General features: G+C 36.3%; 1 protein-coding gene across 2 annotated transcripts; it reads right to left on the reverse strand.

The window, feature by feature from the left end:
- Positions 1-7,353: 7,353 nt before the first annotated feature.
- On the reverse strand, positions 7,354-20,028 carry CNRIP1 (cannabinoid receptor interacting protein 1). Of its 2 annotated transcripts, none has more exons than XM_074207536.1 (3): positions 19,766-20,028; positions 16,854-17,004; positions 7,354-9,348 (listed from the first exon to the last, which is right to left on the reverse strand). In XM_074207536.1, exons 1-3 carry the CDS (start codon positions 19,942-19,944, stop codon positions 9,184-9,186), a joined length of 495 nt encoding a protein of 164 aa, XP_074063637.1. In that variant the 5' UTR covers positions 19,945-20,028; the 3' UTR covers positions 7,354-9,183. The 2 variants fall into 2 exon arrangements, with proteins under 2 accessions (XP_074063637.1, XP_074063647.1); XM_074207546.1 differs by lacking the exon at positions 7,354-9,348 and adding an exon at positions 11,758-13,243.
- Between the last annotated feature and the right edge of the window lie 7,314 nt (positions 20,029-27,342).

Genomic DNA, 27,342 nt, shown 5'->3' on the forward strand with positions numbered 1-27,342 from the left:
TTCTTATGGTTTCCCCCTCTTTTTTTCTGATTCTTCCACAGCATGACTAATATGAAGATACAGCTGATATGATTGTACATGTATAACCTATATCAGATTGCCTGTTGTCTTGGGAGGAGGGAGGGAAGGGAAAGATGGAGAAAGATTTGGAACTCAAAATCTTACAACAATGAATGTTGAAACTATCTTTACAAGTAATTGGGGAAAAAACCTGGTTCAAATCCCACTCTCCTGGGACATTTAGTATCTCTATGACCCTGGCCAAGTTACTAAACCTCTCTGGACCTCTCACTTTTCGTAACTGTAAAATGAGGGGGTTGGAGTCCATGACCTTTAAAGTCTCTTCCAAATTTAAATCTACGATCCTATGATAAAGCACATGATCCTTGCAACATGTCAACTGTCAGCAAAGGGTTCTGAGACTCAAATATTAGCATAGATTTTAATCAATCATACAAAATGCAAATAGGGCAATTTACTTATTAAGGCTGTGTATTGAGGTATTGTAGTGGGCTTTGGTTTTGAGGACAATAATTAAAATTTAACATTCCACTTTAAGATTCACAAAGTGCTTCGCAAAAATACATTTGATTTCAAAAATAACACTTCAAGGTAGGCACTATATATATTATTCTCAACTTACAGAGAAAGAATTTGAGGTTCAGAGAGGATAAGGGACTTTCTCATGGTTGCAAAGCCATTAATGGTTGGTGGCAAGACTTGAATCTAGATTTGTCTGGGCTCCAAGTCCAGTGCTCTTTCCAATATGTCTCATTGCCTCTTTAGTATAGTGATGATATCCCAAAATTTTGGAGGGAGCAAATTAATTTTGAAGAAAGGGCATACCTGTTCTTCTAGATTCTTGGTTTGTGCCATATAATTAAAGTTTCCAGGTAAGTGAAGTGTCACCATGTAGAAATCCAAAAGTCTACTCTTTCACCTGTTTGAAGGTACTTTGGTCACCATCCTAAGCAGAAAGGTTAGTTCCTCAAGTGGAGGGGAAGTTACCTGATGCTGAGAAGTACAGACATGACTACAACTTGTGTAAAAATAGCCCTTCCAGATGGCCAAGGAGCAATATGACCATTCAGCATTTCATTATAGCTGAGCACTCAGATTTTAAGAGTAGGAGCAAAGCTATGTGAATAGTAGCCAGAAACCAGGCTAAAGTTCAGTCATAAGCAGAACAGTCTAAGCCAGGGGAGATCACTTAACATGCCAAATTAGTTGAAGAGATTTACTGTTTTTTTCCAAGTTTTCAACACCTCTTCACATCCCCTTATTTAACCTTACCTATATATTTATATACCAAGCCCATATTTCCCTGGGGCTTGGTATATATATATATATATATATATATATATATGTATATATATATATATATATATATAATGTATATAATATATATATTATATATATACATACATATATAATACACATTATGAGACAAGTTTTGCAAAAAATTCAAAACTTTGGAACTAGAGGTAATTATATAAGATTATCTAGTCCCAATTTATTATTTTATAGTTGAGGAAATTGAGGTCCTGATGTGTCTTTCCCCAAATGTATCTTTCCCCAAAATGGTAATTTTAGGATAGGACCCATGTCTCCTGTTATTACTTTCTGTGTCCTTTCACCTCTCCTAACACTACAGCACACTCTGTACAACAGTGTGGGTAAATCATGCATGGAATCTATGTCAAAGTCTCTATGTTTTCTGATGGCTCCATCTTCGAATGATGAAATCAGAAATTGTTTTTTCCTTGTTATTGTTTTCTAAGTGTATTGAACATTTGGAAAGGCAAATGGTTCCTAAGCTCAGACTTTAAAAGTAATAATAAAGATAGAGTAAGGTTGAAACTCCTCCTTTTGGGATGAAAATAAGAGCTATAACTAACGGTGGGAATCTGAAACTTTGTCCAAAGAGACAAATATAAGGTTAGAGAGTGAGATGAAATAAAAGCATGATCTCTTTAAGAAGGACTTTGTAAATAATAAGAATAATAATACCTTTTCATTCATCCATTTATGCCTGTCAATCTCTTAATAATATATGTGTAGGCTCATGTAGTTATATACATAGAGATACACACAGACATAGCATATATGGTATACATAATCTATATGTGGTATACATGGTATGTGTACATATTTTTATATATGCATACACACATATACATATACCATGTGGCTGTCTACTGGTCTTGTGCTACCTGATGCAAATACCTCTCTGTTTTCCATCTCCTATCATAATGCTCTTATACCTGGGCCTGTCTTCCTTTACCATTATACTGGTCTTCCTATACCATTTATACCCATACTATTACCATTATACTGGGATGGGGGGATGTTACCCTAGCTCCTCTGCCATTCCTTGAAACTCATGAAATATGTGACACCTGACAGCATTGATGAAATCAGTACACACTAACTCCCCAACAGGAGTATTTGTGTTTCTATTTATTCCCATCCCCATGCTTCACTCTTCTCCCCATCTACCCCCCCTAGTGAATTTGCCCTAGGTGTTCGAATTCTTAGATAAAGATCTAGTAAAATAAAATTTAAATACAAGTGTTTAAACCAATTATGTATATATTAAGCTATTACTTTCCCCTTCTCTGGGGGGGGGGCACTGAATTTCTATTGAATAGAAGTAGAATTAGTCAGAGCTTGGCTATCTTGGTACCTTGAATTCTATGTTCTTCAAATATCAGATCCTGAACTTCTTTCTTAAGGTTTACCATCTTAGTAGGATCCACCATGGACAGCTAGATAAATAGAATGCTGGGCTTGGAATCAGGAAGACTCATCTTCAAGAGTTCAAATCTGATCTCAAACACTTGGTAAATCAGTTAACCCTATTTGCCTGTTTCATCATCTGTAAAATATGCTAGAAAAGGAAATGGCAAACTACTCTAGTGTCTTTGCTAAAAAATAACCCCAAATAGGACCTTCAAAAGGGCCTACTAAAGGGCAACAAAAGGACCTACCAAACAAATAGAGTACATAGTTTATATTCCCCAGACAGCTTTTGAAAATCTGATATTTATCCGAAGTCATGAAGATGGATTGAAGTAAAATTTTATGGGTGCTTTAATCTGTATTAAAGTCACTTTTTACTTCTTTAAAGTACTTGCTACTTCAATTACTTGCTACTTGCTCATCAATATGGCTACTCCTCAATTGTACTCAATTGATAATAGTTACATCCTGTGAGACTCTTATCTATGCCTTATAAATTCTCCTCAAGGGATCCATCCTAATGAGCTAGGGGCCTCTAGACCTCTTGCTATTATATATATTATGTGTCATATAGGTATCAATGTAACACACGAGTTGCTCATTTGTTATCCCTCACTATTACTGAGTAACCAAATTACCCCCTTTTACAATCTTCCATCTTTATAATATTCTCTACACTTCTTTTCCTGTGTGAATCTTCATTTACAGCATTGTATAAACATATGACTACCACCAGCACATTGCTCTGTGGGTGATTGAAGGGTGATTCCATGATTTGCAGTCAAACATCACCATTGCAAGTATATTAGAATTAAAAAGTGGAACCTTTGAAGTTTTCAGAAAAAGAAATAGTCATATGAAAAATGCTCTAATCATTGTTGATCAGAAAAATGCAAATTAAAACAATTTTGACATATCACTTCACATTTATCATATTATCTAATATAACAAAAGAAATAGAACAAATGCTGGAGAGGATGTGGAAAAACTGAGATGCTAATGCACTATTGATGAAGTTGTGAACTGATTTAACTAGAAAAAGGACCTATATAAACAAAAATGTTTATGGCAGTTCTTTTTGTGGTGACAAAGAATTGGAATTGAGGGGATATTCATGAACTGCATAATATTTCAACAAGATGTGGTATATATTGTAAGGGAATACTATCGTGCTATCAGAAACGATGAGCAGGATGGTTTCAGAAAAACCTGGCAAGACTTAACATGAACTGCTTTCAAAGTGAAGTGAGCAGAACCAGGAGAATACAGCAACAGCAATATTGTAATATGATTAACTATTAATGACTTAGCAATATATGGAAGTAAACAGTTTTGAAGAACTTAGGAAAAATGCTATCCATCTTCAGAGAAAGAACTGGTGGAGTCTGAGTGCAGATTGAAGCACACTTCTTTTACTTTCTTTTTCTTGTTTTTTGGGGGAGGGGCAGCTGTGTTTTATAACATGGTAAGTATGGAAATACAGCTTGCATCAATATACATGGATAATCTATATCAAATTGCTTGGTTTCTCAAGGAGAAGGGAGGAAGAAAGGAGGAAGTCAAAATTTTAAAAAATTATTAAAATTGTTTTTACATGTAATTGGAGAAACATGTGTATATATATATATATATATATAAATTAAAAGAGATATACAAAAAAAGGGGTGAAGATCTGGGAAACAATAAAAAAATGCAAAATTTCCCAAATACAACCCAGCTCACTCTTTCCATATTAAATTTAACCTAGTTCATGGTCTATTTGGAGGTCTGTCCTGAGATGTGTGTGTGTGTGTGTGTGTTTGTGTGTGTGTGTGTGTGTGTGCTTGTGCATGTATTGTGTGTATGTGAGTAATTGATTTTTTCCCTTCATCTTCTCTATGTATGTTATTTCCTCCATTATAATGCAAGTTTCTTAAGGGTAGATGCTATCTCTGATTTTATATTTTATCCCCAGTGCTTAGCACATAGAAAACAATAAATTCCTTTTAATTTTTGTACATATATATATATATATATATATGATTCATATTAATGGGCCAGTTCTATGTACTATCCATCCTACTGTGTTACAATTCCTCGCCCATTTGATCTATATGAATAGTTGGGCAGAAGCCTTTTGAGCCATTATAGATATCATTTAGAAGATTCTAGAGCTCGAAAAAAACAGCACAATATTATTAAAAATCTAAAGAGTTTTTATCCAGCAGATCACAGCAGTTCTTGCTTTCATCACTGTAAGGAAGGAAAAAATGAATGAAAGATCAGCAGGTCATCACTTTTGTATATGAACTCATCTCTGGCTCAGCATCTCCTGAGTCAATGATATTTCCTATTCCACAGCCAATTAGGAAACTTTGCTATCACATCCTTTAATCATGCATGAGTAGAAACCAGCTTCCCAAAGTTCCACATATACTAGAACTAGGCAGATGATAACTGCACGTTCTTAGTGTAACCCACCAAGGAGGACAAATCCATGAACATTCTGAGGACTGGTTCCTCCCTGATTGGTCCCCTTACACTGTTTTGAAGGAATCTTATATTATTTTTAATATATGCTTGAATGATACCTTGATGAAGAGCCTGTAAAGAAGTATTTCTGCTTTACCAATCAATGATTTTATAATCATTTAACAGTGGGATCTTGTATTCTCTACATCTCTTAGTCACTTGTGTGACTGATGTGACTGATTTCCAAAAATTCACCTATCTATTCTCATAAGATCTCATAAAACATCCCCTCCACATGAAAATTCTTACAAATATTTTGTGCCTCATCAATATGAAAATGACCTTGAGGTGTTGAGGAAGCTCTGGAACATGCTAACATCTTGGAAAGACTATACAGTTCAAACAGTCCTAGTGACAGACTATGCCTGCTTTTCAAATAACATCCCAGCCAAATTCAGAGGTGGCTCATTATAGCAAAACTGACCATAGGAAGGTAAGGAATTCTTTAGCCAGAGGAACCTACAAATTAAAGAAATTTCTTTAAATTTATTAGAAGATTTGTTATGATTTTTTCCAAAATTACATGACCCTTGTGTACAGATATCGAGGTTCATCTATTTTTTTTGGAGGGGGGTGTACTTATTATTATTATTATTATTATTATTATTTTATTTTTAATTTATGGAATAAAACAAATAATTTTTTTATCATAGAATAATAAAAATGGTTGCACATGAAATATATATATATATATATATATTTACACACATATGTATTATGGACAACTTGCTATTTCTTTTAAACATGTAATATAGTTGTTAAGTAGATTTTTTCTTTTTTTCAGTTTTTCCCATTTTATTTTTCTTCTACCCCCTCCTCCTTGGATGACTAGCATTATATATATTTTTATTCACTTCTACTGGGATGGCTAGCATTAAACACATGCACAAAACACATATATACATACACATGTGATATCACACTTATTCTCTCAGCCATCACAAGCTTCATGGATAGCAAAACTGAATTAGCATTCCTTCTTACTTACCAAGAATGAACAGAAACATATGCTGTGTATAATGATCTTTGAGTAGTATTCCATAAGTTAGTTCTTTCAGGGGAAATATTTTGATTTTTAGGAAATCTAAAAAATATAGTACCAAAGAGAAATGTTATGTATCTTTTTATGCTTTTGAGTAAGTAAGCATTTTGTACATTAGATTTTTGAATGTCTGCTAAATGTAAAATACCATGGTATAGCCATGAGGGATATAGTGTGAGATTAATCACCTAATTCTTTACAATTTTATGACTAGAACATAAGCTACTTGAAAGTAGGGAGTATTTAATTTTAGACTTTTCGATCCTCAGCACCCAATAAAATGCCAAGAATATGGTAGTTGATCAATAAACACATAATGAATGAATGAATGAATGAATAAATAAATGAATTATTCATGACTTTTAAAAATCATTCTATGAGATATGACCCCAAACTTCATTGAGATTGAATTCAAACTCAGAAGCAGCCCTAGAAGATCAATATAGCATTTTGACTTGTTTTCTCATTTGGAATTTAGTCAAAGAACTTTCTGATCATATCTTATGGGTCTCACATGACCCTCCCTTTGCATATTCTTCATCCTAGTCAAGCTGCTCTATTTGCCATTCCCCAAATATAGCCTTCCATCCTTCACATTTATGAATTCATTGAAGCTTTACTTCAAGCTTGGAACATTCTCCTTTCTCTTGGAATGAATCTAGGGCTGCCTCTGGGAGTCAGCTCAAGTACACCTTCTTTGGAAGATCTCTCCTGATTTTGTTGATGCTATCCTGATCTACTAAATTTCTGGGCTCCCCCAACTCCCCACCATCTTGCTGAAATAAAATAATATTTTTTAATAGTTTGTATATACTTATCTTTGTACATATTTCACAGCAGTAGCATGTAAGGAGTTTTTTGCTTTGGTCTTCGTATTTTTGGCATTTACCAAAGTGCTTGGCAACATAGAAGGTACTTGATAAATACTTTTTGAATTTAATTGAATTATAGCTTATATCTAGGCTCCCATGTGGGTAATAATGTCCCCAAGTACTGTATAAGTGTTCAAGATGACAATGCATATTGGATACAGAACAAACTTTATTTCACCCCTCAGAAAATGAATATAATGCAAAAGCCTCAGAGGAACCCATAAAAGCAAGCACAGAAAAGTTGTAGAAGATTCACAATTACTTAGAAGAAATCATTTCAAATCTTTCTTCTTGTGGAACCAACTTTTCCACAGTCATTCAAACTTCACACCGTCCCATAATTCCCCTCAGAAGGAAACTGAGCTTGGAGTTGTCATTAGCTCATCACCCTGAAATTCCAAGTGATTCTCTCCCAAAGGGTCCTACACAATCCTTTCCTTCACTCTTTTAAGGTTTTTGCAAGGCAATGGAGGTTAAGTGGCTTGCTCAAGGCCACACAGCTAGGTAAGTGTCTGAGGCTGGATTTGAACTCAGGTACTCCTGACTCCAGGGCTGGTGCTTTATCCACTGTGCCACCTAGCTGCCCCCTTCCTTCACTCTTAAAGTATGGATTTAGCCTCTTCCCCTGGCCCTGTTTTGAAAATGTTAGACAGGCAGACCAGACTGGTACTGAGTAGTCTTAACAGTCAGAATAACTTCCTGTAATAGTTGTGAACAAAGTCGAGGCTTTTTGTTGTGCTATATTATGGATTTAGGTCCTTACTTATTACCTACTAATTATCCAGCTACAGAAACCACATGGATGATTATTTTCCAAGAGGCTGTAGAAGAGATGATCATATATTCATTTTTACTAACAGACATTGTAGTATGTAAGATCTGGAAGATATGATTCAGGTCATTCTTGTTTAGAGGTTGGGGTGAAGATTAACCTTGCAGGTCAAGATTGTATGTATGTATGTATGTGTGTACCATGGAGCATAAGTGAATGGGTTGGAACTGAGGTGACTAGTGACATCTGCTTTCCCAAAAAGAGTAACCAAAAGAGCAAATAAGGCTATGTTTTTCAATTCCTTTATTAGAAAGATCAAAAGTTGGTTACAATTCCATATAGGATTTTACAAAGTTCACATGAGGAAGGAATGAAGTGATGCTATTAATATGCAGGTCTCAACCACGTAGGTAATGTAACTAGTACTTCTTAAATAAATATGACAATTCAGGTAAACTGTCTTGCCTAAAGCAGAGTCAATCCCTTAGGCCATACACAGAAGTTACTGTGTAATGGTACCTTGAGTTAGATTAGATTTTTAATTACTTAAAGGAGTCTAGGTACAGAACTAGACCAACTCTGAGGTCCCTTCCATTTTAGAGTTCTCATTTTATATATGAGAAAAAAAAGTAAAAATTCTATCTCTCTGCAAGCTCATTTCTGCAAAGTCAAACTACAAATAAGGAACTCTGCCTAGCAAACTACATTATTTATTGCTCATTGTAATTCATATCTTTCCAAAGAACCTGCTTTGAAAAATCACTCTAAAGTCTGAAACAGCAAAGGATATACATCACCAAATTCCACATGGTAGATAGGGTCCATACATATTTTTTTTACAACATTGAACAAAAAAGGAAGAAGTCATTCAACTTGGAAACAAGCAGCACAATGGTCCACAGAACCACTAGGTACACAACATCTAACTTGCATTTCAGCTTGGCTATCACCAAAAATAGTCAACAGTGTGACTCTGGGTGCAAGTACACAAACACAAAATATAGAAAGGTGTTGTTTTGCCAGTGATGTTGCATCATGATCTGTAACATGGGGGGGGGGGGGGAATTGCATCAGAGAAGAATTATACCTTCAAAAAGTTTGGGAATCATGTTACCTGTACCCAATAGGAGAGAGCAGCAGTCCAAGTAATGCCTTAGTTAAGGCTTGTGCTGGTTGTGGGTTTGTTTTTTTTTTAAAGGTAGATTTCTGAAGAGATTGTCCAGCAATATCAGACAGATTCATGCTCACAAGAATGATTCTTTGTTCACCCACATCAAGCTGCGTGTCTCATTGGGCTTGCACTCATACTCAATGACAGAGAAGGGACTTCCCCACTGGCAATGATCCCGCTTGTGGTAATTGTAGAACTTCACTTGCCATACAGTCTCAAAGGTCCCAATATCAGCGAACTAGGGGGGAGAGAGAACATAGCCAATAAGAACCATATTCTACTGCTTTCAGCAGGCAGGGCATACTCTTTTTTTTTTTTTGCAAGGCAAATGGCGTTAAGTGGCTTGCCCAAGGCCACACAGCTAGGTAATTATTAAGTGTCTGAGACCAGATTTGAACCCAGGTACTCCTGACTCCAGGGCAGGTGCTTTATCTACTATGCCACCTAGCTGCCCCTTGGCATACTATTTTTAAGAACAAGATTCGGAACAGTGAGAATTACTTTTGTTCTGCTACCTTTCATCTACTTTATATTCATCTTGTTTGTAAATAGTTTAATTGCAAGTTTGTTTCTTCCATTAGAATGTGAGTACCTTTTTAGATCCCTTAACCTCTGGGCCCCCCTTTTAGATTCCTATGTACATATGGCACCTAACAGGTAGTTAATAAAGTATATAACAGGTACTTAATAAAGTACATAATAAATACTTAATAAAATAAATACTTTTTTCATACTAACTATTTAATAAAGTTGACTGTAATGTCTTCACTATGTGGAAAGATTGAGTCATAGATGTTTGAATCCAAATTTTCTGACTTCAAAGGCAGAGATTTTCTCATTATATTTTCTGACTCCTTATTAATCAAAGTTTTGTAAAATGAAAGCATTTCCATTATACCAGGATACCTATTTTTTCAAAGGACCCCAAGGCATCCTATTAAAAATGCTAATAATCAGGGGCAGCTAGGTGGCACAGTACATAGAGCACGGGCCCTAAAGTCAGGAGGACCTGAGTTCAAATATGGCCTCAGACAGTTAATAATTACCTAGCTGTGTGACCTTGGTCAAGTCATTGTTTTGCAAAAAAACCCACAAAAAAGTTAATAACCATCTACTAATATAGCAATTTTTAAGAACTTGAAGAAGAATAATAACAAAAACAATTAAATGAACATATAAAACAAGAGGGCAAAATCTTGTCCCAAATATATAGCCCTTAAATTGACAGGACTAAGCAATTTAACAAATAAGTGCAAAAGTGTTTCTATAAACATGTGTCACTAATTTATCTTATTGTCTTATTTTATCTATCTAAATACTATCTAATTTAAAACTCTAGAACCATATACAAGAATCAGAATTTTAGAAGTGAGATTGTGCATAGTAAGGCCACTGTTTAACTTATTCTTGGCTCAAGGAGCCATGAAAAATATCCAAGGAAAGTGCTAGAGATCTTATTCTAATTTTCTGGCATCTCTGAACTTTTTGCAAGCCAGGAATACATTTAAGATTTCCCAGGGTAAGTCTAAATCCTGAGACTTATTAAAGCGATGTACAAGGTTTCTTGGGAGAAACTATAAAGGCAGATAAGCACATAGAGCAAACTTATTCATTCTGCTAAGCTAGACCAACAATATATGTAGAACTGGTGAATATGAAGAACCATTGACATTGACCAAAATTGATACACTAGATACTAAGGGGGTACCCATCAACTGGGGAACAAATGAACACATGATGTTAGATGACTACAATGGCATACAATTTTGTTATGAGAAATAATGAAGAGGTATGGTGGTTGCATGCCTGTGATTCTTACTACTATGGAGCTAAAGGTAGTGAAGTGTTTAAGCTTAAGAGTGATGTGCTGCTAAAGGCTAAAGTCAACCAGCTATTTGCACTAAACACAACACCTCTAAGGTTGCCAAAAGTGGCACTAACTGGCTCAAGTTGGAAATGAAGTGGAAATTTCCAGGATGATTAATAGTGGGTTTGGGCTTGTGGGTAGCTACTGCCTGGGGAAGATAATAATATCCAGCCAGGTCAAACAAACAAAATAATAGATATGGTTTCTGAAAAAAAAAATGAAGAAGACTAGTATGAACCCTGTCAAGAACCATTTATTAAACCCATGCTAGGCACCATTCTAAGAGTTTGGGAAATATGAAAAAAAAAGTCAAAAGTCCCTGTACTCAAGGAGCTTATAATGATTGAAATTAGGATAATTTCTACAGTAACAACACTGTGAAAATGAACTATCCTTGAAAGATTTAAGAGTTCCAAGATTTCAAAGGAGTGGTGATGAAGCAGGCTATTTACTTCCTGACAGAGAAAGATTGGACTCAAAGAGCAGAATAATATATTTTTTTGGATATAGACAATATGGAACTTCCTTTTTGCTTGACCAGGCAGGTTTGTTACAAGTGTTTTTATTTTACTTTCTTTTTTCTTTTAAAATTGGATGGGGGGGCAGCTAGGTGGCGCAGTGCATAAAGCACCAGTCCTGGAGTCAGGAGGACCTGGGTTCAAATCCCGTCTCAGACACTTAATAATTACCTAGCTGTGTGGCCTTGGGCAAGCCACTTAACCCCATTTGCCTTGCCAAAAAATAACCTAAAAAAAAATTGGATGGGGATAATTTTTTTTTTTTTTTTTTTTAGTTTTTACAAGTCAATGAATGGGGTTAAGTGGCTTGCCCAAGGCCACACAGCTAGGTAATTATTAAGTGTCTGAGGCCACATTTGAACTCAGGTCCTCCTGACTCCAGGGCCAATACTCTATCCATTGAGTCACCTAGCTGCCCCGGCTCTTAAATTCTTAAAGTAAACTGAAGTATTAATAGGCTTACATAAGGGAAGGATGAAAATTTTTGTAAAGTACCCAACTTTATTTCCAGACAGCTTTCTGATAGCAAACAACCTTTTCAGAAAGCAAAGTTTTGGTGAATTTTTTAAATTATAATTTTTATATTTTGATTTTTAAAAAATGAATATTTTTTACATATAAAGACCAAAAGAGAATATGAAACCATGAATCTCTGTTAGTATGCTTGCTAAACCCAAGAATTTATATCATAAATTCAGCAGATTAGTTCCAAAACAGTTATGTTTATCTATATTCCTTCTGAATCTTTATTATTTTCTGTATGGAAAAAATTCTTCCATGATTGATTTTTCTCCTATTCTTTCCTTCATCTTTATCACTTTGTCCTTCCCCTCTTCAATTTTCCATCATTCTCACAATTTTTGTGAGATTTAGAACAAAATTATTTTGAAAATGTATCCATATTTTAAAAATTAGTCATATTTTTTGGCACTGATAGTAGGCTTGTAGACATTCCCGGGAACAAAAGAAAGAGATGTGGTGGGTTAGGTTGACCAGAATATGTTGATAATGATGATTTCCATGTAGGAAATTGGATAAGAGATAGATCAAGAATAGATGTTACTGTAAAAAAAGGCTATATGTTACTAACTAGGTTGGTCATTCACAGCCTTGAGGTATATGTATGAACTACTACATTGGTATTCAAAAATTTGAGACACTTATTCAATGCTGGTAGAACTTTGAATTGATCCAAACATGTCAGAGAGTAATCTGGAATTATACCCAAAAAGTTATTAAACTACCTATTCCCTTTGACCCAGCATTACCACTAAGTCTATTTCCAAAGATGGTTAAGGGAAAAGGAAAAAAAAATGCAGATGTTCTATATTATTTATAGTAGCTGTCTTTATGGTAACAAAAATAGATATTACTGAGATGCCTGTCTATTGAGGAATGGTTAAATAAGTTGTGGTATATCATACGGAATACTACTAAACTATAAGAAATGATAAGTTCATTGATTGTGGCTTCACATTCTGACAAGGTTCTCTTCAAACATCTGTTTTGAGGAAATGCCCTGGTCAGTTCCTTGCTTATTCTTTGAATATTCTCCTATGTTGATTCTCTCTATGTTAGTACGATGAGGGTTCCTTCTCTCCATCTCCTTTTCAGCTTCATTTTACATACTATCTTCCTCTATTAAAAATGTAAGCTTCTTGAGCGTCATTTTCACGACCATTGGAATAAATTGTTCTCATCCATCTATTCCACAAGGGGATGTCTTTACATGGTTGAGGTGGACATCTCTGAAATTCAAACAATGAGTTTAAGGTCTGTGAATTATTCCCAACCTGGTTTAGCCCATCTACTGAGGTGGTTTTACTAGGGTGTGGCCATTGTACATACTACAGATTCTTGGAATTACAGCTAAATTGAATGCCTGGTGGACACCAAAGGTGGATGTGCCCCTGAAAAAGTCTCACTAAGCTCTCATATTAGTTAGTCCTGAAAACCCTGTATATAAGAAAAGGCACTTAAGTGGAAGATGACGAATAATGAGAGAATAGCATGTTAGGCTAAAGCAAAGCATATGCTAAAAAGAGAAGTATATCAGGCTGAAAAAAATAGGTTGGCACCTAGTTGCTGAGGGCCTTGAGTACTAGGGTTTATGTCTGAATTTTTCTTCCACAGGTATTAATGAGCCACTGAAGGATTTTGAGTAGAAGGATACATGACATGAACTTGCAAAGGGAAAATTTATTTGAGAACAATGTGAAGTGGTAGGGGGCAGGGGTGAGGGTGGGGAAGAGAATGGAAGCAGAGGGAGTCAGAAACTAGGCAGAAAGTTAAAAAATTGTTCAAACAAGGGAAGGGCAATGATAATAGAAAAGAAGAGATTTCAGAAAACAACATTTACTAAAAGTGATTTTAAGACATTGTCATTAGGTCAAATTTTGATTTCACACTAAATAAATCTAAAAGTTATCACTATGACATAGATGACTAAAATAGAAAGCTGATGACAGTTACACCAACACTTAGAGTCCCAAGATTTGAGAAGTTTTTAGGTGTTTCTATTCCAATTTAGTTCCTCTTTATTGAGGTTATTGAATGTCACTTTGAGTGAGGTGGATACCAAATATGCAGAGATATATTCTTTTTGTGGGATTCCTTGCTCCTTAATTTATGTTTTGTTTTAAATTTTTCATTGACCTTCTTTCTTCTAGTCATTCTTTTGCAGTTTTAGTTCTTGGTCATCTGCATTCACTAAGAAATCAAATAATTCTCATTTTTCCTTCTTAAATCACTGTTCCCTTTTACCAGGAAAAGCATACTTATGAAGAACAGATGGTTCTCTTCATGAGAAACTGACATTCTTTTCCAAGAAAGCCTGAATATCTTTCAATGCCTTTTTTCTACATACCACTTTCTCCAAGCCTGCAAATCCAGGAATCTGATATTTGCTCATCATACATATGCAGTAAAACAGAAAGAACATGGAATCTGGAGTCAGATGACTTATGCTTAAATAAGGGATCTGATATTTACTAACGCTGGGCTAGAGTCTGGATCAATCATTTTAACCTCTTTGGGACTCAGTTTTCTCATATGTAAATGAATTGAGTGGACAATCCTTAACCTTAGATCCTATTTCAAAATTTTAAGAAAATAATCTTTTCTCCCTTAGACTAGGTGTTTTTAACTTTAGGCTCCTTTTGCCTGAATTTCCCATTCTTCTCCATGAGAAGAATGAGCAAGGAAAATACTTTAACATATCTTATATCAAACTATGGAAGAGAAATGAAATTTTTTTGGTAACTAGAAAAGTTATGCCCTAATATTAAATGATTACTGCTAAATTTTTCAGTTTAGCTATCAAGGCAAATTATGGTTGTTGTTCAGTCATGTCTGACTCTTCATGACCCCCATGTTAGGTTTTCTTGGCAAAGATACTGCAGAGATTTGCCATTTCCTTCTCCAGTACATTAAAGTGGATTAAACAGAAGTTAAGTGACTTGCCCAAGGGCTAGTGAGTGCCCGAGGCCAGGCTGACCTTGATCTTTCTGACTTTAGGCTTAGCACTCTATCCCCTGAGCCACCTTATTCCTAAAGTACCCAACCCATTAACATTAGGAATCAAAATTTTGATTGTGGTTACAATGGTAACAACATTTATTAAGCAAATAGTGTGTACAGGCATTGTAGTGGGGCTATGCTGATGTTTTCAGATTCTGTAATTTTATCAGTGTAGATTTTATCACACCATCCAGAAAGTAATATGAATTACAACCTCTCTATGAGTTAGGAAAATTTTAGTAGTTGCTTGGACTATAAAATTTTGTTCAGTGGTGAGTCTCTATGGCACCTGGGATTGGTTGATAAAACCAAAGGATGATTTTTCTTGTCTGGGGAAGAAATAATGCAGGTATGCAAGAGAATAAACAAATTAGAATGTAGATATATCAGAAAAAGGCATATGAAATAGGAGGATGTGAGACATTTGGAGGGAATTGGTTCTGAAAGGCGGCTCTGGAGAAATCAGAGAAAGAAACTAAAAAAAGGGAAACTATATCAACCAATGGAGATATTCAAGGAGTCCATTTAAAGCAAGGAGGATAGTAAGTGCAAATTTAGAAAAGAGCAAGACAAAGTTGAAGAATGGCAAGTAATCTTGTTTGATTGGAATGAGGTCTACATGAAAGGGAATAATGTATAATTATATCAGAATGATAGGCTGAAATCTGACTTCAGATGGCTTTGATTTTCAAGCTAAGGAGTTTATATTTGTATTTTTATGAGTAGATAACAGAAACCCTTGGAAGGTATTGGATTTAATATTATCAGGGTTGGTGTTAGAAAGCACATACATGCTTGCATGTGATATGTAATTAGATTCACACCTTAGAAAAATCTTATTGGCAGTTGAGTGGAGGATGGATTAGAATGGGGAAAAATTTTAGGCAGGGAGATCAGTCAGAAGGCAATTGCAATATTCAAGTAAGAGAAAATAAGCATGTGAACCAGGGTGTGGGGCTATATAAATGGAGGCAAGGGGTTAATACAGAAGGTGTTGTGAAGGCAGAAACACCAGAATTGTCGACAGATTGAACGTGTAATATGAGAATGAGGAACAGAGGATGACATTTAGGATAATGAGGCAGGACTCAAGGTTGTTTTAATTGCACTAAAAAGGTCAGTTTATCTTGGCTTGTTCAGGAGGAAACATGAGTGAGAATAAATGGAGCAAAATAATGATGGGGAATTATAAGGAGGGATTTATAAAAATGTGTTATGCTTTATGACTAAAATTATTTTACTACCAATAGTATGAATATCATTATAAATGAGGTCATTATGGAATCAGCATAGATTAGAGCATAGGGCCCTAGCCTTAGAATCAGGAAGATTTGTATTCAAATCTTTCCTTAGATACTTACTTTGTGGCCTTGAGCAAGTCATATTTGGGCTTCAGTTTGGGCTTCTTTCTAGGTCTAAATTTGGATTTCATATGTTTTCTAACAAATCAAATAAATTATATTTTATATTTAATATAAGGAGATCTTATATACTATAAATCTAATTTTAAAAGCAATACATTTCACTTATCCTAATGGATAAGTTTGGTTTTACTTTTGGTTGTTTCTTTTAGTACTTACAAGAATTGGGTTTGAACAAGGCCAAATGTCTTTCAGATTGATTCCCTCCTGCTTAAGTAATGAGGAAGTTTTGGTCCTTAATTCTCAAACTCCCCTTTATTCCCAATCCCAGTGTATATGTTTCCCAGAAGAAATATAGTAGTGATTCTACTTCGTTTCCTCTCTTCTCCTTTCCTCCTTTCATATCTTTACCTCCCCAATCTGTGTGCCCCAAGAGAGAAAATAAAACTCTCCATATTCACAGCTCTGCTAGACTTACAGGCATGGTGATCTGTATGGGTTGTCGCTCTCCACTTTTTGTTGGGGCCACACCTTCTGTATCATATATTCCTGTGTAAACAACTCGGTCCCCATCAGGCTCTTTGCATTTCATCTCTAATGGGACAAGCACACCACCAATGGAGATGTCCCTGTAAAAGATAAAATATAATCACATGCAGCAGGATGTAGGCTCAGCTCTTATAACTTGGAATAGAGCAGAATTCCCAAGCAGGTTTGAAACTATGTCAAAACAGAATAGACATCTTCAATGGTGATAAAGGAAGAAAAATGGAAAAGAGAAAAGAACACTGGCCCAGATATCATGATATTTTGGTAGTAGTCCAAGATTTACCCTTATAGCAAACTGAATGAAGACAACTTACTTGATCATCTTAAATGGGAAGGTTGTTTCAGATCAGAGGTTCTTAAGCTGGGGTTCAATGAACTGGTTTAAAAAAATTCAATGTCTATTTCAATATAATTTGTTTCCTTTGTAATCTTGCATATTTAATTTCATGCATTTAAAATTGTTATTCTAAAGGGGCCATAGAACTCACCAGATGGCTTAAGCAATCCATGACACACAAACAAGTTCAGAACCTTTGGACTGGAGGATCTTTAAAGTGCCACCCAGCTCTCATCTTATGATTTGTTGAATATCAACAGGCTTACTTACCCCCAATTCCTTCCCTTCAGGTCTGTCACAGTAGTAGGAAATCCATTAGGAATTGGAGGTCAAAATGGAAGTGCTAGAAAAAACACATTGCCAAAAAAATTGCATGAGAGCACACCTACCTCTCTTCTTGAGGAGGTGAGACCCTATAGGTCTTAAAAACTGCTTATGATATGCAGTTTGGTTAATATGTTAGTTTTGTTGAACTATTCCCTCACCTTTATTATAAGTGAGGGTTCTCCAGGAAAGGAGAAAAGAGGAATATATTAATAAATATAGGTGATCTAAATTTTTTTTAATGCAAGTATTAACTATTATGGCAACATATCATTGCTATGGCATATAAAGGGTCATAAAGCACTTATAGAATTTAGAAATCTAGTCCAACTTTATTTCTTTTTGCAGTTAGGTGACACAGTAGATGGAATGTTGAACCTGAAGTCAGAAAGACATGAGTTCAGATGTGGTCCCAGTGGTCAAGTTATTTTGACAATTATAAAGTCCCAAATTAACTACAAAGGACCTATTAAGGAAGATACTATCTACATACAGAGAAAAAAAACTGATAGAGTATGTATAGAATGATTTTACATATGTATACATATTTGTGACTAATGGTAGCCATCTTTAGGGTGAGGGGGTGGAAGAAAAAAAGATAAAATTTGCATGATAACTTTATTACGTATTTTAAAGAAAAAGCAAGTTGCACATAATAGATCTGCAGTTTCATGTGCACTCTTTTAAAAATTCTACTATGTTATGGAAATGCTTGTTTTATTATATAAATTAAAAATAATATGATCTCAGATAATAGCAATAGTGATTCTGGGCAACTTATTTAGCCCATCTAACTCAGTTTTCTCAAATGTGAAACACTTCCTCAACTGTAAAATCTCACAGGAATGTTGTGAGGATCAGAGATAAAGTGATTTGTAAACCTTACAGAGTTTTATAAATGTTAGTCATTACTAATATTATTATTATTACTGAGGTTTAGTGAGGTGAAAAAGGACTGAAGATAGTTATGTTTTTGGTAGGAGAGCAGGGGAGTGGCAGAAGGGAAAAGAAAAGGTCTACACTATACTTGGCCAAGACATTAGATATTTCCAACCAGATGATGGAAGCCGGGTGGGTACCTGAGGCCTTAGTTGCCTTAGTTTTACTCAGACTCCAGCCAGTTATTTGCTCAGATCTACAAAGGATCCTTAGCTAAGGAACCATTCTGGAACCCTTTTACATAAGATTGTCTTAAGTACTACAAAGCCTAGTTCTTCACCCTCCCATTTCTACCTAAAAGGCCTTTCCCTAGTCCTTAAGGTGCTCCAGGATACAGGGAAGGACCACACCTTTGTCCAAAGGGTGATCCCAACCCCAGAAGCCTCAGAAAAGGATTATCATGTGGCTGTGGAGAAGGGATTATGGGGAAACAGGAACACAGGCACAAAAGGTATGCCCTCTTGGATTGAAATTGAGTTTATCAGGATGACAACAGAGTCCCAAGAGTTTAAGCCACAGATGAAGTACCAAGATGAAAACAGGAATCAAAAGATAGAGAGAAACAAAGGAAAACAGTGGGTTGAGGCCTGAGCTAGAGAGAGCCTAAACTGAGCTAGAGGAGGGGCCCCTTTGCCTGTTTCTTATCTCCCAGAATGAGGGTTACCTCCCAGCCTTAGTCACCATCTCCCTCCGTTTCACCCCCAACAATGGGGTATGAGATGACATACTGAAGGGGGGGGGGGGACTTTGGAACCTCAGGGCCTCCCTCCCCTGCCTCTTAATAATCTTTCTCCAGCCTCGAGATCAGGGGAATTGCAGCAGACACCTCTTCCCCAGGTTACCAAGGCAGCGAGTTTTTCCCCCCAGCCTGCTGATTACTCCTGAGGGTCCCGGTAGCACAGACACCCGGAGCCACAGAGGTGGGAAGAGATCAGGAAGAGGCCGGTGGGGAGAGTTGGAAAGCTGTCTTCCGATCAGGGCTGCAGCAGATTTAAGAGCTACAACCACAACCGAGAGCGCAGAATTACTAAAGAAAAGGCATTTAAGGAGCAAAATGGGGAGGGGGAGCTTAGTCAGCTAATTTCGAGGAAGGGGTGGGGAGGAGGCGAAGAGATTCTGTGAAGGCTTTAGCTGCTCTTGGAGTGGCTGCGACCTGAGCCGAACCCACCCATTCTCCCAGCTATTCTTGGGCTTCGCCGCCACCGCCCTCCCTTAGGTCTCTGCCTGGGGACGTGACTCACTTCACTTGGAGAGTGGTGGGCTTGATTTTCACCTCCACCTTGTAAGAGGAGCCAGTGAGCAGCTTGATGGTCCGATTCTGGCCGAAGCGTTGTCCGTCCACTTTGAAGAAGACCGGACCATCATTAGGCTGGATCCGGAGAGCGATGGAGAGGCGCACGAGGCTCGGGAGGTCCCCCATGGCTGAGCACCAAGCTTGGGGATGCTGGCGTGGGGGTGGGCGGGGGAGAGAGGTGGCTGCGGCCCACGAGCAAGATCGCGGTGGGCGGAGAGGAAACGGAGGGAGGGGAACGAGAATAGACAGCGGCTAGCTGGCTCCAAGGCGATGGAGGTCCTGGCTTTGGAAGTTCCTCTCGCCCACAGCAGCGAGGAGGCCAATCCGAGACCACCCCTGAGCCAGATGTTTCTGCTCCATTCCAAGTCCCTCAGCAGCTGCGGTCAGCGGACTGCAGAACCGGTCAAATGGCAGCCAGGGCGGAGAGAGTTAAGCCTTATTACCGCACCATAATCCCCTTCCTAAGGGGAGGGAGAAAAGGCAAAGCAAACTCCTCCCTCTGCCAAATAGCCTCCCCAGTTAGACATTGAACTCTTCTTCCTTTTTTCTCCTTTCTCCTCCCCCGGCTTCCCTGCTTTCCCCTCCCCTTCTCCCTATCCTCTCCATCCCCCTAAGGAAACGAAAAAGGATGCTGAGCCTAAAAAATGCCTCCAAATGATGGTACTAATAGGCCGTGGAGAAGTTAAAATCCTCCTTGCTCAAGGCATCACATTTTGTTTACACAGGATCATGATTCCAACCATGATAGAGAACATAGGATGGTTCAGCAAGGGAATTGTTCCTGAGGCAGGAAACAGGAAGGAAACCTCTAGTCCCTGATTTATGCTCAAAGAAAGATGGTTGACTTCCTAAAGCTTAAGAATGATGGCTGCGGGATAGAGCAAGCTGTGAGGCCTTCAGCTAATACAGATTACAATCTAGATATCATTGGGAAAGGGCCTATGTACATAGAAAACTTGTTTTAGTGCATTAACGTCTGTCCAAAAGGGATAATGATAATAAGCACTCATTTGCATGAATGGGGCTATATTTGATTAAAAGAGGGTTGGGAATTTTCTTATTTTTAATAATCTATGTGCCCACAGATTGATATTGAGATTTTTTGTAAGATCAATATATATTTGACGATTTTGTTATCCTTGGTGTTCATTTAGTAAGAAGCAAATACTATATCTTTGTTATCTTAATATTTTCTCACATTACAATATAGTGTATCTTGTTGCTGACATTTTAGTTGAAGGCATGATACATCCAAGAAAGTTCTGAATATTTTCCAAAAACAAAAATCAAGTAATTTTAATTTGAACATTTGTCCCTTTTGATATATTATTTGCTCTGAGTGATCTCAAAAGAATATAAACATTTCCACCTTTTTTTTTTTGAGGATTAGCTATAAATTCTTCAGGGAGAATCTAACATGCTTGTCCACGTAAGGGCAAAAAAGACAAATGTGTAAATGGTGTTAATTATAATAACAATTGTTCGGTGGTAATGAAAAGTTTTGAGTTTTACAACCAAAATGAATTATTGTTTATTGCTGGTGTGTGCCAGTTGAAGACTGACTATTCTAGAAGAAAAAAAAATTCATAAAGTTAAACTATTATTTGGTAATGACTTCCAAGGCCAAAAAACAAACACCTGATTCAGCACCATCCAGGTGGACAGTTACTGGGGAATGTTATTTGCACCTGTGCAATAATCCCTTTTTACAAATTTAAATCTGGAAATGACTTTAGAGGCCATCAAATTCAATTCTCTTATTTCACAGATGATTTAAAAAAAGAAACCCGGAGGTGTTAGGTGACTTGCCCAAGTTCACAAAAATAACAAACATAACTGGAATTCATTAAATTGGAAATCATTATTCTTTCTCACTCCTCCATGGATTTCAAAAAGTAAGCTCTGATAGGCCATCTTGGTCTTTTTTTTTACATGAATTGCTGCTTTTGGTTGGAGCAATAGCCTGTCTCTTGCCTCTGTATGAGTTAGGATAGTTTTCCCTTAAATGTTATTGGGACTATACTCAAAATTCAGTTGGTTTGGGGAGAGAAAAGCTTAGACTGTTGACAACACTTTTTCCCTCCAGTGATTAAAATGGTTTTTATTAAGATGTCTTAATAAAATAGCACACCTCTCTCATGGTGGGAGAGAGGGGCCTTGACATCACTTCTTGACTGCCTACAGAACAAAACGGCCTTCAGGCACAATTTTGAAGCTTTGATGGACTAGTTAGGTCCTGAAGTTTTGCTTAGTTGTCTCAACTCAAGATATCTTCAAAGCTCATCCTTGTTGATTATTCTCCTGCTATATCTAGGTAAATTTTCTTTTGTTAATTGTTAAATTTTGTTACTTGTCTCATTTTGTCCAATTGTTAAACCTAAACTACCAAGTCAGGTTCCACCCTTAAAACTTATTTTTTTAGATCCAGGAAAAACTCTAACTTCCCTAAAATATTTGGTTGTTTATTGTCTCATTTCACAAACAAATGTGAAAAAGTCCACTTAGCATTTAAAATAGATTTACAATCATACTAAATTAGTGATTAAGATACATCTAACCTAAGGTCTTCCCTTCCCTTCTACCCTCTTCACTTATTCAACTCCCAATTTACCCAAATTGTTCCTGTCCTTCAAAACTTGTTCAAATCCCAACTTCTCAATAAAGACTTCTAAAACTATCCTAGCCCCAGTGATCTTTCCAGTCTCTGAGTTCCACAATAGTTTCACAAATTACTTAATAGTCATACTTAATTGTGTCTGTAATCAATTACAACTGTCATATTTCCCTCACAGCATTCATCAGTGTGGGGAAATATAACTATTACAGATTCAACATATACTTATGTTGGTTGATTGATCAGGCATTTTGTAGAAGTCATTAACTCATAATGACATTTGGATTTGTTAGTTTCCTGAACAAGAAATATATAAAATAGTATTCTAAGGATCTGCCACAATAAAAACAATATTCTAATTTACAAACAAGTTATGATTAATATATGAAGAGATTTGGATTATGTATTAAAAGCCAAGATTATACCTGGCTTGCTTAGGACTCTTTGCAATGGAACCTAAAGGTCAGATGAACTTTTTCAGTAACCTCTGGATTTGTACCAAGACTTTTGTCAAGTCTACAACTCTGAATAATAAAGAAGGGGAAAAATATATCCATGCAAAGTCATTATCTAAATTTTATCTTTATCTTCTTTTTTCTCTGTGAGTGTATTCATGTACAATCCCCCCCCACCACATGATATAATCACAGCCTATTCTCTGACTGACCAAAGATTCTTCAGGGGTATTAAATCTTGGGATACAGTAAAATAATATTCCATGACTATGGCTTAGCTACACGTTCTTTTAGGATTAATAAATTTTCTTGGCATAATCAGCATTGTACTCCTATTTTCTATTCTGTAGTATCAGAAAATATTAACCTTTAAATCATGGAATTTTTAATACTGACATTTGGAAAATAACTAGATAAAAGAATGGAAAGTAACAGAGAGTTAGGTGACAGACAGAAAAAGCAGAATCAAAGAAAAAATTCGCCTAAAATATCAAGGATGGATACTGACAAAGAATATATACATTCTAATGTTTTGTGAAGAGTAGATGCTTAAATGTACAATAAATTGAATATATTGTATTAAATAGAGAGAGATTATTTTTAAAAAATCAATCCAGAAGAATGACTATAAGGAAAGGGAAGTACTTATTTTTTTGAAGGAAAGCTGACACTTACTCATTGACAGCAGAAAATCTGACCAATTATTTTTTTTCTGAAAAATGACATTTGACTATCTTTCTCCTTGCCCTTTTAATAGTTCCACATATGAGAATTAGACATTTCAAAGTAATTCTCTCTCTCTCTCTCTCTCTCTCTCTCTCTCTCTCTATATATATATATATATATATATGTGTGTGTGTGTGTGTGTATATACATACACATATATATACACACACACACACACACACACACACACACACACACATATATATATATATATATATATATATATACTTATTCACAGAATCAAAGAATGAGAATTGGAAGGGAACTTCACATGTATCTAGTCTAATCCCAAAGGAATTCCTAGGATAGCTATGCAACAAGTAGCTGAAAACTCCCAAGGAGAGCAAACCCTTCAACCTCTTGAAACAAGTCATTCTACTTTTAGAGACCTTGAATTATTTTTTAAATTGCAAATCTAAATTTTTATTAGGACAAAAGTTGACAACTTTGTATGAAGTTCAAATGCAATAAATTTATGCTTAAACAAAATATTCAGAGGCCTAAAATGTTTTTAAAATAAGGTTTTATTTATATTTACAATGTAGTTCTAGCTTGGAACCATCATAGAATATGTTGAACACTGGTAAAATGATTCATGGCATGAATATTCCAGGTATCAAAAATCCAGGATTCTTTTTCAGAAAGTTCATTTTAATTGTGTTTTTTTAAAAAAAGTGAATCACTGCCAAGGGTAAAGGTTCAGTTTTTTTCCCCCGAAGGCTTTATAAATCATTAAAACTCCATGCTGATATGATTAAATTTGTGCTGTCAGTGCTAAACTGATCACTACCAACAGTTTCAGAATTTTGAAAAACAGGCTTCAAGACTTATAGAGACCCTGTCTTCCCCCACCTTCTTCATGTCATTGGTTGAATACATAAGCTGGGATTTAAAACAACTTAGTTGAAAGAGATGGAATGTCTCTTCAACTTCAAAAATTAATACCTTTAAACATCAGATGTTGTAAGCTATCTGTTTTTCTCCTCCCCTCTGGTTGCAATCCCTAAAGTAATCCTATCCAATGATCCTAGAGAAGTTTTGAGGAAGTAGCATTAAGTCCAGTCAGGACATATCTTGGCTTCTATGTGTAAGGAAAACCTTAAGTATAGAGAGGCCCTACCTGTGGTGAGGGTTGTTGATGAAGGAAGGGAGAATAAACATCTCTAGCCTCTTGTTACCCTGCCATTCTTCAAGGGAGACTTTAATACCTGCCAGGAGGATAAGCAAGAAATGGGGGCAAAGGCCACTCTGCTCTCTTCAGAGACAGGGCATCAGGCTATAATTACATTTATCTGCTCCTTTAAATATTATTAGTCACGGGAAATGATTGAGGCCATTTTAATTTCTGATCACATCTTTATTATTGGAAGGAAAACCTAAATTTTATATTTAAGGCTTAATCCCTTTCCTATCAAATATTAATTCCATAACAAAGACACATAGTCAATAGCAAAGAAAACCCATTTATCCAGACTGGTAGTCAAACAGAAATCAGAGAAGGTATACATAGTAGAATATCTGAATGATACATCAGTCATGGTCCAAAAAAACCCCGTTACCCTTCCTTCCTTTCTTTTACAGTTCTAGTCTGAAGAATACAGAGACTAATATGACAGTGTAATCTTGTCATCTTTCTTGTGATCATCTTCAGAAGGATAAGAATGACACATCAGTCTCTTATAACAGGAGATGACCAATTGGGGGCATTTGATGTTAATTTTCTTGACAAAGACTAGGTTCTCTTCATCAGAACTTCTTCATTTCTTCATTTCGTCAGTAACATTAGCTTCTCATTGGAATCTTTGGTCATAAACCTTTCTGGCTCCAAACCTTAGGCAGAACCTTGGGACTTTTGTAACTCTTCTTTTTCTTTTTTGCTTGCTCTTCTCTAATTTGAATCAGAAATCTTGAATCTCTAATCTTGTTGGTCTCCTGGGCTGTTTTTTTTTTTTTTTTGGTCTTTGTACAAATTTAGCAATGAAGTTAAGGCAGTTTAGGTTGCATTCTCTTAGTTCTCATGTGAGAAACTTTTCCCCTTTGGGTTGTAGTTTCAGCATTTGATGAAGGACTTTCCTCTTTGTAAGTTCCACCTTCTTTCTTTACATATTCTTCCCTTGGGCCTAACAATAGGCATCTAATTTTTTTCTTGAAGTCCTAATCCTTCAGGGCAATCAGTATGAATCCCCTGAGTCTTATTTTCTTCAGTCTAAACAAATCTAATTTCTTCAACCAGTCCTTATATATCATACACTCAAGGCCTGTCCTTGCACTCTCTGCACACTTTTTATATATAAATGTCCTTCTTAGACTATGGCTTCCAGAATTAAACATAAGACTCCAGATAAGGTCTGATGAGGGCATAGTAAAGAATGTCACTTCCTTTATAAGTCATCTTTTAAAAAGTTGGGTCACCTATCTTATTCAGAAATGGTTATAAATTATTTTGGACCATTTCCCAAGATCAATTCTAGCAGGAAAAGATAAAGATAAAGAATGGAATATTCAAAAGTAGAATTTCAATTGCATTTTGAGCAATCAGATCCATCATTATGTGAGTCAACAATCTATGTTGAAGAGGGTAGGGGAGACTAACACTTTTGTCAGTTCAGATCTAAAGAGGGCTCCACCAATTGTACCTTTGATCACACAAAATGTGTGTTTCTCCATACAACAGGTATAGCATCCACAAATATTTACCTTGAGCCATGAGCCTTTAGAATAATTTAAAGCATTTGTGAGAACAAGAACTCTTTGCCCATGGCTAGGACATCTGATAGGAGCTCAGTCACTATTTTAGGGAAATTTAAAATGGGTAAGGAATAGGAAATGCCAACACAAGGGGCATGGCTAGGTCCTCAAACAAAAGAGCATTGATGCTTTTTAAAAAAAAATCATTTTGCTCCATTGAGCACTATGTATTCCATCTTCTACTCCTGTTCCAAATAGATCTCCTGACCTAAAAGTTAGACCTCTCAGTTCTGTGCACATTGCAGGATGGAAATTGATAAACCAGAAAACATCAGCAGCTCTGTAACCAGGATGAAAAAGAACTTCAAGTTCATATCTGATGAGGAGGCCTATGATACAATAGAAAGGTTAGGTTTAGGATCAGTGAACTGGGGTCCAAATCTTGGCTCTGCCACCTAATACTTTAATGACCTTGGGGAAGTAACAAACTTTCTGAGGCTCCATTTCCTTTTATGCAAAATGAGGAGTTTGAACTAATGAGCTTGAAGGCACCACGGATGTTTATTTAGCCTGGAGAAGGAAAGATGGTGGAGGAGCCTCCAAGAATTTGAAGGACTATCATGTGAAAAAGTTATTAGATTTGTCCTATTTGATCCTAGAAGACAGAACTTTAGGTAACAGGTGGAAGTTTCAGCGGTAAATTTGGACAATTAAATCTAGTCCAAAGTGACAGGTTGTCTTAGGAGCTGGTGCATTTCTCTGATTGGGGGTCTTCAAATAAAACCTGGATAACTACTTCAGTGGTAGGTTGTAAAGGACATTCTTTTTCAAATATGGGTTATGACCACTGAAATCAATTCCAACTCTGAAATTCTGTGATCCCTTGATTCCCTGGAGGGAATACCCCAGAATGCCATCCTCCCTTTACCCCCCACCCCATAAATCATACTTTTAATAAATTGCCTGTTTCTTAACTTCAGGATCAAATATCAAATCACCTATTTGATTTTTAAAGCCTTCCATTACTTGTTCCTTTTCTGC

This window comes from Macrotis lagotis, chromosome 1 (genome assembly GCF_037893015.1).
Source record: "Macrotis lagotis isolate mMagLag1 chromosome 1, bilby.v1.9.chrom.fasta, whole genome shotgun sequence".
In the NCBI taxonomy this organism is placed as follows: domain Eukaryota; kingdom Metazoa; phylum Chordata; class Mammalia; order Peramelemorphia; family Peramelidae; genus Macrotis; species Macrotis lagotis.